The 19,084-nt window shown below is 35.4% G+C and overlaps 1 protein-coding gene across 2 annotated transcripts in view; it reads left to right on the top strand.

Annotated features, from left to right (window-relative positions):
- The window catches only part of LOC129275276 (coiled-coil domain-containing protein CG32809-like), a 38,836-nt gene extending 20,600 nt beyond the window's left edge, over nucleotides 1-18,236 (top strand). The window contains exons 13-19 of one of the 2 annotated variants that reach the window (XM_054912079.2): nucleotides 425-555; nucleotides 969-1,044; nucleotides 1,415-1,498; nucleotides 2,059-2,272; nucleotides 3,815-5,455; nucleotides 12,991-13,178; nucleotides 15,302-18,236. In XM_054912079.2, coding sequence (XP_054768054.2) covers nucleotides 425-555; nucleotides 969-1,044; nucleotides 1,415-1,498; nucleotides 2,059-2,272; nucleotides 3,815-5,455; nucleotides 12,991-13,178; nucleotides 15,302-15,995 — 3,028 coding nt within the window. In that variant the 3' untranslated portion in view covers nucleotides 15,996-18,236. Of the gene's footprint in view, nucleotides 1-424; nucleotides 556-968; nucleotides 1,045-1,414; nucleotides 1,499-2,058; nucleotides 2,273-3,814; nucleotides 5,456-12,990; nucleotides 13,179-14,644 lie in introns of both variants that reach the window. The other variant, XM_064108580.1, reaches the window with a different exon arrangement.
- The last annotated feature ends 848 nt before the right edge of the window (nucleotides 18,237-19,084 follow it).

The raw sequence follows: 19,084 nt of genomic DNA, 5'->3' as shown, positions 1-19,084 counted from the left end.
TTGACAATTTTATTTACCAATTTTGATTTCTATTGATATATTTTTCAAACTTGCGTCAAATATTAGATGTATAATGTAATTCACATTTCTTTTAAGAAATTACCCATTGGTTAGAATGTATACGAGTACGGCATTCAAAGGAATAATATAAGCTGATCATGTCCTTTATTTGTTATCTAAGATCAATTTTACGCGTACAATTTAAAATGAAAAGCGAACACCTGTACTTGAATTGGTGTGAATCTTTCATTTTGAAGAAAATGACCAGCACCTAAAAAGTATGTTTTATGTTAGGATGCCAAAACAGAAATTGGTTAAAAACAGAAAATGATGGGACTCAATTGAATGTTTCAATTCTATCATATTTTTCATTACATGAATATATGAGTGAGAATTGAAGTCAAGATTTTCAATGGATTTGCAGATTACTGGACGAGAATGTGGACAAGTTGCGAGAGAAGACGATAAATAACAGAGGCAGTGTCGACATGGTGAGCCTGGAGCAACAAGCTCAGTTGCTAGGCAACTGCAGCAGGGGAATCGCAGAACAGAAAGGTAAAAATCATCGTCAATTTCAATGAATTGGGAGATATTTGTGGATAAATCAATGTTACCCTTTGAATTTGGGGTGACTTCATTGAGGTCTTAAATTCACCAAATGAAACTGCACATAATTCCCATCTGATTAAACTTCAATCTTTAATCATTTATGCATACAGTATATACAATATGTGATGGTGATCTAATTAGATATTGGGTCACAGTGTCAAAGGTCAAAATGACTCAGCAGTCATGTGACTCCTAAAAGTAGTTCATTTGGAATAGTTTAATGACTGATTTATTCCCACAGCTTTTCTTTCATTGTGTACCAGAGCAGGTTTATTCCTCGGTCCAGACCTTCATCAGTATGTTAGTCAATCTACATTAACTTAATGTGGTCTTGTGTTATTGTTTTTTCTGGTTTATAGTGAATTTTCCAGTTCTGTCTGAGAATTTGAAGACTGTTCAGGAAGGAGAGATGGAGATAGTTGTCAGAGAAGAGAAGTAAGTTCATTTTCATTCTTTTAAACAATTTGTTTAGCCCCAGTTCGGGGGGGGGGGGGGTGCAGACAAAAGGGACATGCTTTCTGCTGCAATGTGATAAAGACATGGCATTTGTTGTTACTACTAGTAGTTATCCCCTAACTAAAAAAAAAAATTAAAAAGTCAACTAGTGATGTAAGAGCAGTGATTTTTGTTTCAGGGTTGTTGGTTTGTTTTTTTTTTTCTAAGAATTGAAATCAAAGAGATATATAAATGTTTACTTGCAGTCAGATATGGTGCATAATGATCATGTTTGCATGAATTTTTGTTCATTCATATGATATTGAACAAGAACATTTAAAGTGATTATATTTGGTTTGATTGTTTACAGTTGGATGAAGCATGAGCCACAGAGGTTGGACGATCATTTCAAGAGATGTAAAAAGATCACTAGTACTCTGTATACACTGAAGAGGTAAGATGATTGATAGATAGATGGAAGGAATGATGGATGGATAGATAGATAGATAGATAGATAGATAGATAGACAGACAGACAGACAGACAGACAGACAGACAGACAGACAGACAGACAGACAGACAGACAGACAGACAGACAGACAGACAGACAGACAGACAGACAGACAGACAGACAGATAGATAGATAGATAGATAGATAGATAGATAGATAGATAGATAGATAGATAGATAGAAGGAATGATGAATGGTGGATGGATGGATGAATGGTTTGAATAGATGGACGGACAGACTTAATTTGGAAGGATGAATGAATTGAGAATCATATAAATGCTACATGTAGATGCATCAATCTATCAATCAATCAAAAGTAATAGGAATTGATTGAATGAATGACTGCGAATGACAGATTTTCGTTTGAAAAAGTTGAATGATTGAAAAGAGATGAAAACTACAATTACTTTCAATGACAGCTGAATTCATCGTATCAAAAACTAATTTTCCAGTTTAGAATTCTACCATAAAATTCTTAACCTCAACATTTTTTCCTCTCCCCCAGGATGGCAGCTACTAACGAGGAACCTTACATCATCTCCCCCTCGTCTCCTACCAGAGCCCCTAACTTTACCCCTACCGTCACCCCCACCATCACCCCTACCATCACCCCTACCATCACCCCTACCGTGACCACATCCAGGCAGGTGATTCGGGTTGAGAGCGCCCCTCTTCCGAGGTCGTTAGAAGCTAAACGAGAGACAGTGGAGAGCGATCAAGTAAGACATTATCTTTGCTGTGTTATCTATGCTATAGATTAGTTCTAAATAGATGACGCTACATAAATGCCTGTTATTATCGTCATGCACATTCATCATATTACCTATATTCCGATACTTATTTTCACTAAAAGAAGTACCTCTGCACTTATTTATACATGTTTGCATATTTATTAGCTGAATATGTAATGTAACTTATTGTTGTCATTAGTAGATTCTCTTATTTCTTTCAAACAATATTTAGATCACACAAAAAGTAACATGCACCGACAGTAGCTTTTAGAAATTCACACTATGAAATATAATTGCCTTTTTCCTTCCTCACAAATTGCCATATGTATGATTCACTGTTTACAAAGTGTTTGTATATCGTTGTCAAGCATTTAAAAATGCCATGTTCCACATTCTGAATGTATGCCTTTCTTATTTAGATTGCCAAAACTACTATTAATATTAACTATTAAATCTATATAATGTAACAATATTTTGGGACTAAATTAAATCATGCATCATATTTGCATCTTGTGTTATTCTCTTACACTCCTATTTTTATTGTCAAATGTTAGCTATTTCTTAAATGCTAACCAGGAGGACTTTTGTTTTCAAATTTAGAAAAGGATTTATGATAAAATATAACTTTCCAGTAAGAAAATTGCTCATTGACATTTTGAAGAAAATCACTCAAAATGGTTCTCAGTAACAGGGATGATGAGTATCATTGAAAGTAATAAATATTGAACCTTTGTTAAAGATACAGTTATTTTTTATGAAAAAAATAATACCATAAATAAAACTGTTATTTACTTTTCTTTATTCATTGTGCATGTATTCAATAACTTAAACCAAAGTGTATTACCTGAGGAGGATTTCATGGAATTTTGTCAGTGATGTTCACTAACGTCCTTCCTCGCAGCCAATCAAGTGCAAAGATTTGCAGTAGCTTTTAACAATAGAATGGAGGAGATATGGTGTAGTGGTTCTGACTCTCGCCTTGTAAACAGAGGGTCGTGTGTTCGAATCCCACCACGGTCTGGTGTCCTTTGGCAAGGCGTTAATCCTCACTTTGCCACTCTCGACCCAGGTGCTAAATGGGTACCCGGTAAGATGTGAAAGTCATTATAGCTTGTCTAGTACTGTGTGCGCCTCACCGGCGACTGACTGGAATACTCCCCAAGGAGTGGAGGATGTGCACACATCGTGTTGGGGAATGACTGATTGAATCCGATGACCGGGGTAATAATATATCTGTAAAGCGCTTAGACACGTCGTTCAGATGTATTAAGCGCTATATAAAAGCAGATTATTATTAATAGAATGGAAATTAAATAAATAATTGAATTGAAAAAAAGTCATTGAAATTCATTGAGTTTTTGTTTCATGAATTCTCCTCAGGTAGCACACATACTTCTGATATAAAATCACTTTACTGACATATTTATTTGTAAATCACTTTACTGACATTTTTATTTGTAAAGTCATGTAATAAGGATAACAGGGGCTATTCTTTAATCTGTACAACTAACACTTATAATTCATCCACAGGATGAGGTTGTACACCATGATCTGCCCCATCGATTCAGATCACCCCAGGAGCAAGATCAATTTGAAAGTACGCTATCGGGAAAGCGAGAGGTGCTACGCAAGACAAACAACGTAGAGGCAAACCAGACCCGTCAACGCCGCTTCCTGCGCGAGATCTTTGATCAAGAGAACCATGACTCCATGACGCCGATCATCACCCCAGAGAAGGCGGCCAAGAGGGAGGCGCAGAAAGAAGCTGCAGGAGGGCAGAAGAAAGGTCCTCCGCCACCGCCTCCACCGAGGAAGCACTTCCCAGCATCACCTGCATCTCCAGAGCAGGCCAACAAGAAGATCTCGTGGTCAAGCACGACGACGACTAGTCAACCCAAGGTGCCTTATAAAGAAGTGGTTGTCGAGAAGAAGGTTGAGTCTGAGGCAGTTGTTGAGAGTATGCCTGAGTCTGAATCTCGAGCAGTGGGTGATAGGGTGGGAGATCAAAAGGAGGGGGGAACTGAGGAACAGAAACCCTTGAGTAATACCTCCAGTACTTCCGCAGACTGTCTAATCAACGCAGTAACCGCTGCGGTGGATCCCCCACCAATCACCAGCACAGTCAAAGCACAAGAGACATCCAAATCAACCCCGTCCCTGGGTGCAACAGAATTCACCACCCCTAAAGAAATCAATGGATCATTCCATTCACAGACTCTGGTCACAGTCGGGAATGGGGGTGTGGCACATTCCAATGGGAAGGTAGGGAAGGACAAGTCACAGACCAAAAGATCATTCCTCAGTAGGAGTCCATCCAAAAGTGGGCAGCAGGGTAGTAGTAGTAATAGTAGTGGGAAATCAAAATCTAAGAAAATGGGTGGGGCCTTGGCGAGGCTGCTAAGGCGAGATCATGAGAAGGGAGATAGTTCACAAAAAGCAAACAGTCCTTGCTCAGGTGAGGTCGGACCTCCCCCAAAGCCTCCTCGGGGATGCATGGACTCACCAACCCAGCGTGCAAAGAAACTTTTAGTCACTGCTACTAGTGAGAACAATATCAATAACAATGCCAAGCAGATCACCATTCCCGAGAGGCCTGGCCATCGGTCGAGTCAAGTGACCAATCAGGGTAGGATGGCCAAGTCAGCAGAGAACATTTGCCTGTCCAGTTCTCCTGACAATGATATGTATCCCCCGGAAGGCATCTACAGTGTCCAACAGCAGCAGATCATCCAGGATCCTGACTCTGCCCATTCCTCACCAGTTAGGAAACCAGTGGTCGTGTCAGTGTCCGGTCCAAGGAGAACTAATTCAGACTCCTCAGGTCAATTGCCTCGAGTATCACCTGCTAGTGCTGAAATCAAACGACGGGAGACCGACCCTGTGGTTAGACCGAAGAAACTCCAACCTTCTACATCTGCTTGGAACGAGGATAGCCTCAGAACTTTGCAACTCAAAGCCCAGTATGCCAAACTTCGGCAGATGCAGGTTCAGAACATTCAGAAAGACAAGAATGTCAGCCAGGCTCCAGATGACAGACCCACCAATGGACCAAGCCCCCAACCAGCAGTCGCTGCCGTCCCTAAACAGACCAACCTTGAGAACCATCCCATCGCTGCCACCGAAAAACCTGCAGACCTCACCCATCCCGGGAGCAGTCCACAAAAGAAAGAGGTGATTTTTACCCCCTCCAAGCAAAACAATCCCTTCTCAGCTACCTCCGTGCCCCTTGATATATTCTTTAACATCTAGTGCATAACCAGCACTCTCCCCCTTCCAAAATTAGTTCCTTGCAGCCTTCATTTCAAATAATGCAATTTGGAAGTGAAAAAATGCAATTTCTTCTCTTTTTGCCACCACCTCCCTTCTCATCTGTTTAGATTATAATTTGGACTTTATTTATTTTAGTTTCTGGTAATTGGGCTCTATCCTGCTGTCTATGCTTTTTCCACTTCTTCTTTTATTATTTTATTATTCTTATATTTTATTTGATCATCTAACACATATTTACCATTTGCACCTAATGGGTTGGAGTTTTTAACATAAAGACAAAGAACTCACAAGGTTCCTTTAAGTCCAGCGCACACTATGGGATTCGTTGCGATATGAATTTCAAAGAAATTGTAATAACATTTGAGATGAACGTTCAAGCAGAAAAATCTTAGTGATCAAAGTTCAGAATAATGGTAAGAACTACCGAAATCAAAATTCAGTCTAGTTCGAACCTATCAGGAATAAAAGCAAATTCAATTTAAAATCGTAATGATGTCATCATCAGCTGCGACTTCAAGCCGATTTGGACTTTACTCCAACCACAGGGCTTACTGCAAAGCATAATTATGATTATATTATCCATAACATAATGCAAAACTTCAAATAATTTTACTACTTGGAACCTTCACATTTAATGCAAAATACGATTTATTAAAAAATCACCTTGCGTCGGATCGCATAGTGTGCGCTGGGTTTTATTGTCTTTGCAAAATACATATACACTGAAATCACTATTCAGCAGCAGCCAAGAATTCATCCAAAAATACAAACATTGATTTAACATTTCATTCATTATCTTACAAATTATCATAATGGCCGCATCATTTGATGTTTAATAGACCAGTGTGTTAAATCCATTTAATTTATTCAAAATTTATCAGTATTTCTTATTAGTTATTTTGAAGTACTGACCAATGTTTGCACTCATTTGCCTTTTAGAATTTGACCATTAATTTGAAAGGTCGAAGCATGAACATACAAATTATTTTTCTACTGATATTTGTGGAGATCTCCATCAATTCTCTCAATAAAAAACTGGTCTATTAAGTGCCAAAAGACAAAAAGCTTTCCATAAATCAATGTTAAAGCAAACAATGCTAAACATAATGTTTGAAAAATAAAGTTCCACCCGTCCCATCCTACCAGTACCTACTAGGTCCCTGACCTGTGCTTTCATTTAGATCTTTCTTCATGTGACCCCCCCCCCCCCCCACACACACACATTTTCTCTCTCTGATGTGCCCTTTTTGCTTTAAACATTACATTACAAGTATTGTTCTAAAATACCAGCCTTTTTACAAATATAATTACTCATCTATTTTTTGATATTTCTCCTTCAAAATGTAAAATTTGTCCCTTTACTTTGTCTAATTTTGTATTGATCAATTCAATATTTTGAAGGAAATGAGATTTCACTGTTTAAAGGTATACACTGTATAGCTAGAGAAAATTGTGAGAGAATTATTTATAATTTTGAAGAAGCTGATAAAATTTTAGTTTTTAATAATAATATGTGACCAGACAAATGTGTAATTATGTAAGTGAATTATCAATCACTTTTGTGTTTGCATGGACTTCTTTTATCAAACATTTGCTTTAAAATTTTCACATAAAGTTTAAACAAATTTCACTTCTTCAAAATCAAAATGTTCCCATTTTGCATACTTATCATATAAATTGTTTGGATCCTATTCTTATTAAATCTATTTCAGTTTTTGTTACTGAAACTTCACATATCACTACTAATACCACCTTAACAGGCAAGGCTACATTGCATATGTCAAACTCATATGGGCTATTTAATGATAATCACAACGTAGATTTGCCACTTAGCTGAAAATCTTCTTGTTTTATACCCATTTGCTCTACTTTTATATTGATGAAAATCTATTTTATTTACAACCAATTTTTTTATAAAAGCATTTGATCTAATTCCCTCTTGGTACATGTGAGAAAATCACAAAAGAAATTTGCCACTTGGTAAAATTCTTTTTTGCCATTTCATCCAAAAACTATTCAGTTAATGACTTTTTTTTTTACTTAACTGTTGGTTCATTTAAGATTATCACTATGTGAATTTACCCCTTGGGATTAAACAATTTTGTATAATATCATTTGGTCTCATTTCATATGGTCAAAACCCTTTGGTCTAAGTCCATTTAGGCTAATTTATCATCTTGTTTACTTTCCAGTTAAGCAAACTTATCTTGTCTGATCACCATTATGTCATCACCACTCTGCTTATCTGGTCAAAAGACAAAATGGGGAATAAGGAGAAGATAAAGTGACAATTTATGCATTACATGCGCCACCAACAAACAAACAAATTAAAAACCCAAAGTTCAGTATTATGAGATGCTTGTGTCATCGTATATTTTACCATTGTATATCAGACTCATTTATGGAACAAAAATAAGAAAAGTTGGTTTGACATATGGAATGGTTACTGCTCTACTCTTTCTATCTCATTGCCTTTACTAACACAAAAGCTGCATATATTCACAGAAATAGCTTACAAATACACCAACTTAATTTTAGTTCCTCAAATTATAAAAAGCCATGTAATCCTGGCGATATCTTATTTTAATTTGGTGATGGGTTATATGATAAATTATTTGTTGATGAATTCAGTTTTGTTGGTTATAGTAATGGTGGTGGTGATGGTTGAATTGATGGTTTTTTAAGTTTTTGTTGTGGCTGTGGTTGTGTATGTGTTTGTTAATGTGATGACTTTTTATGAATTGTATTTGATTTATGAAATTCGATTTGGAAATGGGATGATGATATGATTACTAATGTAAGTGATTTGAATATTTTGTGTATTTTATTCAGTTCATTGATTTTATATCACTGTTTTTCAATGATGTTTTTCAGTTGTAATAATAATCAATCAGTCATGTATAGGGACTAGTCTTCAGACACAGACCCTAAATTGAACTTTTATCAACATAGAGTCTTGAGTGAATTCTAGCTCAAGTAATTTTTTTTTCCTTCTTTGTAAAAAAACAGCTTTGGTGAGAATAGTCAATTACTCTAATTTGTTTCTGTTAAAAACCAAAAGAAAAAGAAGAAGGCAGTTTAAGAGAATCATAAGATAGGGAAACTTTAGCTTTAATATGCTTTAATTTGCTATTTTAAATCATTATCAACAACCAAGGACTTGCACTTGCAAATTAGTTGGGGGCTGAGCGCTCTTACTGTTTACATTAAATCAATTTTATTTGTAGTAATGGCAAAAATATACCTTTTCTTTCCTTTACCGACATCGTTACAGATTGATTATACCTTCCATTTGTGTAACTTTGCTATTTTCAGCAAGAATCTTCTCGAAGTTTTCATTGAACTTTCCTCTTGACCTGTCTGGTTCGATCACAATTAATTTCTAATGAACGATGGTTTTCATTTCAGTAGATTTCAATAATCGAGACTGAAAAGAGGCATTTTCAAAAGTTATTGTCTTTACATAAAGCAATCTGTCAGAGCCCATTGATTTTCAATATATTTTTATATTCACATGATTTGGCAAATGACCTTTTGCAGAGGCAGTCAGTATTCAAGTATTAAAATCAATTCCCCATTTTTATGTGCTTGAATTATTAAATCAATAGTCCTTGGATGATTAAATGTTGATTGACATTGAAAGTGGCAGAATAAAATAAATCGGTAAATAAAAAATACATTAACCATTCTCAATGATACTGAAATATTGGCGTAATGCCAGCAATTATACAAATTATATTTCTGATCACTGTAAAGTTTCAATTATTCAATATCTGATTATTTCATACCCCTTTAAAGAATACAATTTTGGTACATCTTGGTAAAAATGTATATATTTTAACCACTAGAGGGCAGCATTGTATAAGCCTATCTGACATTACAAGTGGTTTGAGCTCTGAAAATCTGGCTACTTATGTAAACTTCATCATTATTTGTGTTTTGTTTTCTGTGCTTATCCACAATATATCTCACCAGTTTCCCTTTTCACTCATTTATTAAATGTAATTAAATTGAATTACCAGTATACCTTAGAATGGAATATTGATAGTTCAATACTCTAGTGTTCACTCAATGTTGATTTTTTCCTTTAAATTCAATTTTTGCATTTTCCAAAGATTGCACTGACTTGATATGAATATTGTTCTCTTAAATATTTCATTTAAGTTAAAAGTGATTAGTTAACATAAAAAAAATGAAAATAGGACAAATGTATGTTTTAATTTGAAAATAATTGTCAAATAGTCTTATAAAGTGATATCCAGATGAAGTTGTTCTGAATGATGATTTCCTTTTGAAAAATTAAAAAAATGTGACCTTACAAATAGTGGAAACATGCACAATTAGAGTCAAGGAAGGCATGGTAATATACGAAATTGGTTTATTAGTGAGGCATTTTTTTCAATCGTTAATGAAATCTGAGCAAATATTTGAAAAATGATATTTAATGATGGGTTTTTTTTTCATGACCTTGAATTTTCAATTGAGAATCATTTTTTTTCAACATCCGTGTTTCATTCAATTATTAATCGTGGTCGGGGAATGAATATAAATCCATCCATATTTTCATCTTGATTTTTTAAATATTTATTGTTATGTTCCCAATATTCCCTTTTGTCTGTAAAGATATTTTTATTCTAAAAGAGTTCAAGAACATCAATATACACGTGAAGGAAATTTTATTAAGAATTCCACCATTAGCTTGTATTTATAAAAGTTAATCAACTGCAGCCATACATCATTCGATCATTTAGTTCACTTGTCCACATGAAAAGAAAAACACATTTAATTGTTAAGGATTTTTTTCCCTTGATGTGTCCCATTGTGTCCATGGGGAGCCAATTACTGAAAGCTAATAGAGAAAATGTGACCACGGCACATGCTTCCTTTTGTCCCTTTGTCTTTGCATGATTTCAGATATGATTTATTTCTGGGATTCCCCTTTCGTTTCAGAAAAATTGTATAATATCAATGCAGTGATAGGGTGGAGTTGCCTATTGTATTCAGAAAATAGGAAACAGTGGTTCAGTTTAATCAGCATTATACCCAATTCTCTTCTATCTCTCTGTGTCTTTCTTTTTCTTTCTCTCTCTCTCACTCTCCTTTCTTTTCCCAACAATCATTTCCCCCTTGTCTCATCTTTTCTTGAGACATTCCCCCCCCCCAATATCCGTTTTTCTCTCCTCTTTTCTCTTCCTCTCTCTTTCATCTTTTTTATTCTACATCTTATTCTTCTCTGTTTGTTTTTTTAATTGTCATTTCACTCTTCTCTCACCTCCTTTATTCTGTTTATTTTATTTTGATGTCTTACTCTTTCTTTCATCCCAATTTATCTTGTATTTTGCCCATTTTTCTCTTCATTTCTCTCTTTTCCTCATCTCCTCTCCGTCTCTTCATCTCAATTACTTCCCCCTCTCTTCTCTGTCACTCTCTCTGTCTCACCTCTTTCTTTTACTCTCCTATTTTGTATCCCCATCCCCTACCCCTTCCATCCCCCATTCTCCTCTAAGTACTTTCCATACACAGCATGCTTCCATAGTAAATCCCATTCAAGAAGCTTTTTTTTTAAATAGTGCTTATTCAAAAGAAAAATGTTTCAACCATTGTCATTAGCAAATTATTGATGGAATTGGCAACCAACAACATGGCTATGTTTATCTGACCTGCCCTAGTTACCTTTATGTACTTCCATGGACAATTGCAATGAGGAAGTAATAAATAGTTCAGTGTTTATTATCATCTTGAAAACAATTTATGAGCAGATGGATGTGATAGGATAGATGATGAATCATTATGAGAGCTTTTGCGTCCTTTTTTTCCTTATTTTTATTTCTATTATTCACAAGTTGATGTATCCCCATTCTTCTTTTTCAAACTCTTTTTTTTTCCTTTCACTTTCTACCTCGCTACCATTTTCTGCCCATCCCCCTCTCTGTCTCTCTCTCTCTCCCCCTCCATCCCCTTTTTTTTCTGTCCTTCCTTTTCCCTATCTCTCTCTTTTGCTCCTTTCCCTTCTCTCTCTCTTTCTCACTTTCTTTCCAGTCTTCTCCTTCCCATCTTCTTTATTCCCTCCTTTCTCTCTTCCTTTTTCTTCCTCTCTCTTCTATTTCTTTGTCCCCCTCTCATTTTTTCTATTCCCTTCCCCCTTCTACTAATTTTCTTTATATCATTCCTTATTTCTTTCTCTGATCGTCTCCCTCTCTTCTCAAACTCTCCCTTCTCTTTCTCTTCATCTCTCTCCTTACATCTGTCATGTGCACCACTTTTAATCTAGTCACATCCACATTTGATCTTTACCCAACGATTAAGGCGATATTTCAATTGCCTGCTTGAAAGCTTAATGTTCACTCAGAAACTAATTTTCCTTACCTAAGTCGTTCAAAACGTCATCGTCAAACACAGTGCCTTCTGCCTCGGTGAACGGTTTGTGTTCCATGTTGCTAGTTTGGAGGCATCATATTATTTTGTGTTTACCTTGTTGAGTGGTTACCATTAACTGTCATTCTTCTTTTGTACCCATCAGGGTGTCGATACCACCCCCCCCCCCCACCTTCCTCTATCTATTCTCTACACTTATTTCTTGTATAATCATAATAGTAGATGAACTCTATATTCACTTAGGCCCATTGAACATAGATTTCCTCTTTCCTCCTAAGTCTTATAATTAATTGCAAATTTGCAATTAGATAATATATTGCATCATCTCCTCTGAAGAACATTGAATGGTTCTCATCCAAATTTGCTTGTTTGATATCCGAACTTTAAGCTCCCCTTTGTTATACAGGGGCTTCATTTTTTTTTATTTGAAAGGTAGGATTCACACAGTAAGTCTCATAATAGATTATGTAGTCAATTGAAGGGAAACTTAACCACAATCACGAATATCTTTGAATTAAAGCACAAATTTTGAGAAATCGATTAAATGTTGGTTAAGGTTTAACAAAAATCCACCAAAAAATAAGAGTTATGCAAGAAGCTGGCCATTGTCATGTAATGTACATTTCATGAGGACTGCATATATTTTGCTCATAGAAGCATTTGTGAAATCATGTGTGTATGTTTGAATGGATTCACAGGTAAAACCATGCTCATATTTTCTAAGAAAAAGGCATTTTATTTAATCTAAATCATATAATGTATAGGGGAGCTGCTCCCTTGTGACTTCTCTAAATTAAGATTTAGGAAATTCTAACTTGGTGTTTTTTTTATGGCCATGGATTTTCATCAAACCTTCATTAATGTGATTCTTATGGGGTTTTTTCCTTCAAATTAACATCGAGGTAAACTTCCCTCAAAAGACTGAAGCCATAATTTGAGAAAGGGAGGTCTTAGTGTCCCATAATGATATGCAGATGATAACCAATCAAAAGTATATATAAGATACTCCAACGTGGCAACTTGCATGAAACATGTATCCTACCCCTCCGATATCCCACCAGGTCAAATCACCGCCGCCGGTAGCTGCCAAACCCTCGTCAAGGAAGTCGATCAAGACGACCACCACCACCGTGACCACGCAGTCCTACCAGCTTGCGGACGTCAACCAGGCCTTGGATGACCTGGAGAGTTTGATGGCGAAGGCAACGGACACGAACGACATGGATGATGCAAACGTCGTCCAAGAGAGGTGAGGAGAGTCGGGGGATAGGGGTTGAAATTGGAAATGTATTAAGTACGGGGACGGTGCCAGGGACCGTGTGTTTTGTTCTCAATTGAATGGTAGAGAAGGTTTTGTGTTAAATGACTCTAGGCCTCTCTTTTTAACTCTTTAATTCTTTTTTTTTCTTTTTCTTCCTATTTTATTTGTCCTTTTCCTCCACTATATAATAGACTACTGGTCCCTCTGTCCCCATGGCATCGTTCCTGTATGATTGTCAGCCCGTGAAAGGCTAAAGCCGCGATATTAAAGGAGAATGAAACTCTTGGAGCAACTTAGCTTTTGTGAAAGCAGAAAAATCAAAGAATAAGATCAACAAAAGTTGGAGTAAAATAGGACTAGCAATAGAAGAGTTATGAGCATTTGAATGTCGAAATCACTAATGCTATGGAGATCCTCCTATTGGCAATGCGACCAAGATCTATGATGTCACAGATGAACAACTCTCCCCTTTTGGACACTGAAAATATACCCCAGAACATCTCTTTTTGCTCATTCTAATCATACGACAAACGATTCATCAATGATATAATGTTGTGAAACATCTGTACTTGTCCTCTCATAAAGAGAACACCTCACCTTGTGATAGACTCTATAAAAGTGAGAATATAAAGTGAAATAAGTACTAAAGTAATGAGGGAGTTGTACGTGTGTGACATCACAGATCTTGGTCGCATTGCCAATGGGAGGATCTACATGGCATTAGTGATCTCAATATTTAAATGCTCATAACTTATTATTCATTCAATCTTCCTCAAACTCTCAACAATATGTTTCTTTGATTTTTTTCTTTGATATGGATTCAGCTGGTTTCAAGGGTTTCATTCTCCTTTAATATCCGAGTCCTTTGAAAGTGCATTGAGATGGTTATATTATAATGTGAAATGCACTATGCTACAACTGATTATTATTGCTATTATTATTAATATCCAATCTTTAATCCAGTGTTCAATTTGAGGATACCTTAAGTGGGAAGATTTTTTTTATTGGTGTTTGAACATTCTTTATTTCCTTTAATTATAGTGAGTAGTTGCGAATTGGTGTTAGAGATAGATGTAAACATATACCTTTCTCAGTATTTTTCATTTTAAATTACTGCAGACCTCAATTTTTTTATTTTTCGTCACCTTCCCCATATCCTTTGATGTTGTCTTTTTGATCAAATATTAATGTCTTTGGGAACTCATCCTGTTATTATTTAATTTCCTATGTGGGAATCTTATTATAATTTGGTAGCTTTTACACTGAATTGAGCACAAATTACAGAAAAATGCAAAATATATCAAGAATTACCTCTAAACTATCCTATAATTCTCTTTGTTTTTTTCTCCACACATTTAGAAATACTTTTATATAAATTTGTTTTCTTCTGAGTCAAAATCAAATGAATTCCCTTATTTCTCTTTCTTTCCCTACACGTTTGATTTCTTTAACAGGGCATAGTTGTACCAGCATCACAAAGTAATTTTTGAAGAAAAAAACAGCACCATAGATAAAGTTTCCTCTTAACTTTTTGTTTATTATTTTACTTTGTTCAAGCATTATTACTTTGTCTTTTTAGAAAGTTCCTTTATTAGTTTTGTTTCTTGTATGTTTTAATTCTTATTTTTAGTTTTGTTTTTATGTATGCATGTTTTGTTTCTGAAATGGGAATGAGAGAGAGTTGAGGGATTTTATTTGATCATTCCCTGCATGGAAAAAGATTATGACCATCAAACATGAAAGAACATGCATGCTCTACATATTCTGGAAATTTATTTTCTTTCTTTTTATAATAAAACAAAAACCTACGGTGTTATTTTCATCCACATTTAGGGCAAATCCTTTTGTTCAAATTTGACATTCTATTGATTTGAATTTTCATGATATGTATTCCCCTTTTTCATTCAATTTATCAGTAATTGAAGTCGGAACTTATTGTTGAATTCAGTTTAATCCAGATTACTTGAGCGCCTGTGTTATGTGTCAGATTCTAAAGAATGAATCTTATTTTTTGTCTTTGCCTTTTCTGCATGATATCACCTATTGCCCAAACCCTGCATGATCACCAGACATTTAACTCACCCCTCGTACAAACAATCTTTACTTTACAGTACCCCCTCCTCACCTAATGGTACAATCCAGAAACCTGTGCATGCCCATATCAGGTTGCCACAGTCACCATCTCGTAGCTTTGCCACCAAGCCCAAACCACTCTCGCCGAAGGGGGAGGCAGCCAAGGTGGGAGGAGGGAAGAGCTCCGCCTTTAAACCTATCAAGAAAGCCAGCTCTCCCGCGACAAACGGCGGAGTGGCATCGCTTTCAATATCGCTCTCGCAGCCGCCGAAAGCATCTCCTTTGCCAAAGAAGGCAGCAGCAAACATTAATTCATCTCAGGAATCAAGCAAACCACAAAATGAAAAAGCTGTGACAATCGTTGTCACCGGGACAGAGGCAGACATTAAACAAACCACAATCAATGACGCCAAATCCGGGGAAAGCGACGTCAGTAGAAAAGATGCGGGGGAGAAAGACAAACATCCCAAAACAGATATTAATAACTCATCCCCACCCACCGCAATAAACGTTGAATCAAGTACAAATCCCAACGTCACAAATGGCAGTGCAGACGTTGATGAGCCAAAGACCGAGGATGAGAAGGATGGCAAAGCAAATCTCACTGACGTTCAAAATGAAAAGGATATTTTGAAGAGCCAGGAAAAGGATGATGCAAAGAAACCGGATTATGTTCCTGAGATTAAAACCACATTTGTAAATGGCATTATCGAGGAGACTTTCATCAATTAGTGTAAAACTTTGACAGTACAAATGAAAGTAATATATATAGTAGCTACATCGGAGTGTTACACTGATCAGTTGCAATAAAATATGTACGTACATGCAGGCTTAATATGCTAGTAAAGATTAATAACAGGCATTTATATGCACGAATTTACACTAAACTTGAGTGAAACAATTCATCAGTCCATGTCAAACTAAAAAAAATATGTTCACATTATCTATGTTATTTATACAGATTACATGTATTTTTCTCTGGAAATTCATTTGTTTTGTTTTTTCTTGTAAATATAATCATGTTTTAAGTGATGTAAAGATCTATTAGAATGCCCCCTTTATCATGCATAAAGTGAATGAGTTACAATGATCATATGAACTCCTATGGAAATTGGAAAAAAAGTGTAGTCCAACAGAAAACGATTCTGCTCTGAGCCAGGCGATACCAATCGGTGTAATGTCTTGATGGTTCAATTCCATTACTGATATCAAATCCTGTTTGGTCAACTATCAGTTAGGCAATTTGCCTTTTGGTCTTATCTTTACTTGTCCTAAGATCCACTTGGGCTAATTGTCCTTTGGTCTCAAGCCCAATTATTCAATTGCCACTTCGTATTCTGGGTGATCCACATGTCATCACCACCTGGTGTATTACCAGTCCATCTAATCCAGTAGACTTCATGGGTATTATGAGAAACTTGCAATCAATGTCTAGTGAATATTTTAATTGGTTGAAAGTTCTTGTTCTGCTTCTTGAAACACGAAGTGAAAATTGATTTCCTATAATGAGAATTGATCTATCAATCATAGATTTGCAATTCATATTTACAGTCAATTGCAAATAATCGAAGTTTTTTAAAGCGCTTAGAAACACCATGTATTAAGCGCGATATGAATACAATGTATTATTATTATTATAAGTTTCTTGCAAAACCTAAACAGGTGGAAATGAACTTTAATAGCATAATCAACAATTAGACAGCATAGTAATGAGACCAAGTGTGTATTAGACCAGTTGGGCTTAGGCCAATTGCAATTCTCCATTGGCTGTCTTCCTTAACATTGAATTGATATCCTTTTTATTCCAGAACAAGTGTTAGTGCACTTTAAAATTTAAACTCTTCATGTATGTGATGAGATTGGACACCCACCCACTTGCATGTGCTCAATTCATAAACTACTTCTGAAGTATAAATATATATGTATTCATGAAAATGTAGTTATTAGTGTGCATTATAATTGTTAAATATACATCATTTTAAATCTGTTCTGTAAAATAGGAAATATCCTTGTCTTTTTAATTGAATACACGTGTCAAACCATCGTGGGAAAAAGAAAGCATTTTAGATGACGGATTGATCCAATTATAGACTTAAAGTATGTAGAATCAAGACGTTACTTTAAATACCATGTATTTCCTCAACCCACCTGAAATAAATAAGAAGAATGAGGAACTAGCTTACTTTGAGTTCACCCCCACCCATTCTCTGAAAATCACCTTGTCTTATTGGATGTACGTTGCTTAGTTACATACAGCAAACAAAATCAGAAACAAATTTTACAATATGAATTTTAGCCATTTTTGTGCCTTTTTGTAAATGAAAAACTGAAATGTAAATCAGGCAGGGATGTTTCATTAAAATTGTAGCAAATTCACAATCTGTCATTGTAGGTTAAAAACAAAGATCGGGTTGCCTGTCAGCCAAGCACAAGCATGTTTTGTAGATTGCAGAGAAGGGATGCAAGGAACAAAGAAGGCAACATAAATTTACTTGTAAACTTATAAATAGGACAAAAAAAAGTGGTGCTATATATATTTTTAAGTTATACATATTGTTGTATAAAGGTCTTCATGTTTGCGTCTGTGACATTTTACAAATGATCAAAATGTGATAGAAAAAAAAACTGTTATCCTTCTAATTGCCTATCATCATGAGCTACTTTTATTTTTATAATTCTATAGATCCAAGCACAGAGTAATTAAATGGACAAAATAATGTAAATAATGCAGTATTTGTAATAATTACATTTGGACAAGTGCAAATAGAATTTTTTTTCGGATAATATCCCTTGACATTTTAAATAATTATCCAAGCTGCTATTTTTAAGAAAAATTACGTTTTAATCAACGTTAGGAGTGATACTAAGCTTGATAATGATAACGATGTTGTTTTATAGAGCGCACACATGGCCAAAGAGGCAAAGGCGTTTGCCCAGCAACATAGCCAATAAATGAATATTAATTGTAATTAAAGTTATACTTGCGTGTGATTTTTTTCAAAAATTGTTTTTGGTTTGATATCCTGTGAAATGAGGTCTTATAGGTAGGGTATCACAAAACCATGCTCGATCAGCATTTTAAAATAAGATCTTTTTACACCTTTGATCAAGGGTTTGAAGGTTATTGGAGATATAATTCATTCATGTAGACATAAGTAACATAAGGTTATTGGAGACATGTAGACATACTATACATCCTAAAAGTTGTTTGATTGGAACCGTGTGAATATTTAAGGAGGAAGTTTGTGAAAGATAAATAAGAAAGTTGGAAAATAATTGACAATTGGCTGTAAAGCTTTGTCACACCTGGGTCCGGTTGCACAAATACTGACACTCAAACATAATAACATACATTCACATGCAAGTCCCTAAATCCACTTCTCTCATTGGTTAAACATTAAGTAGCAATAGATTTTGGGAGTTGTTTTTTATTGCATCATTTTGTGCAACAGTCCCTCAATTGAACTCTCTCAAGAGTTCATTCGGTACGGTTTATGCCAAATTAAACGGCATCAGACAGAGGTAATTTTAGAAGATTATTTGTTTGACAGGATTAGAAGTCGGAGAAAATAGGAGGAAGTGTGTTTTAAAAAAGTTATCTGTTATGAAAACTGATTCATTGTCTTCGAAAACTCCAAATTAGGTGTTCATTTCATAGCTCAGCAGTCTCTTTCAGTTAATGTAATTCCCCGCCTCCCCCCACTCCAAAAAAAAGTGATCTTTATACATGTAGCATTAGCATTTACATGATTGAAATTCTTTGTTTAATTTAATACCAATTATTGGAATGACTCTTTTTTTAAGTTAGGGCTAAATTGTGT

This window comes from Lytechinus pictus, chromosome 13 (assembly GCF_037042905.1).
Source record: "Lytechinus pictus isolate F3 Inbred chromosome 13, Lp3.0, whole genome shotgun sequence".
In the NCBI taxonomy this organism is placed as follows: domain Eukaryota; kingdom Metazoa; phylum Echinodermata; class Echinoidea; order Temnopleuroida; family Toxopneustidae; genus Lytechinus; species Lytechinus pictus.
Note: the sequence above shows the minus strand (reverse complement) of the source record. Positions and strands in the feature narration are given on the sequence as shown.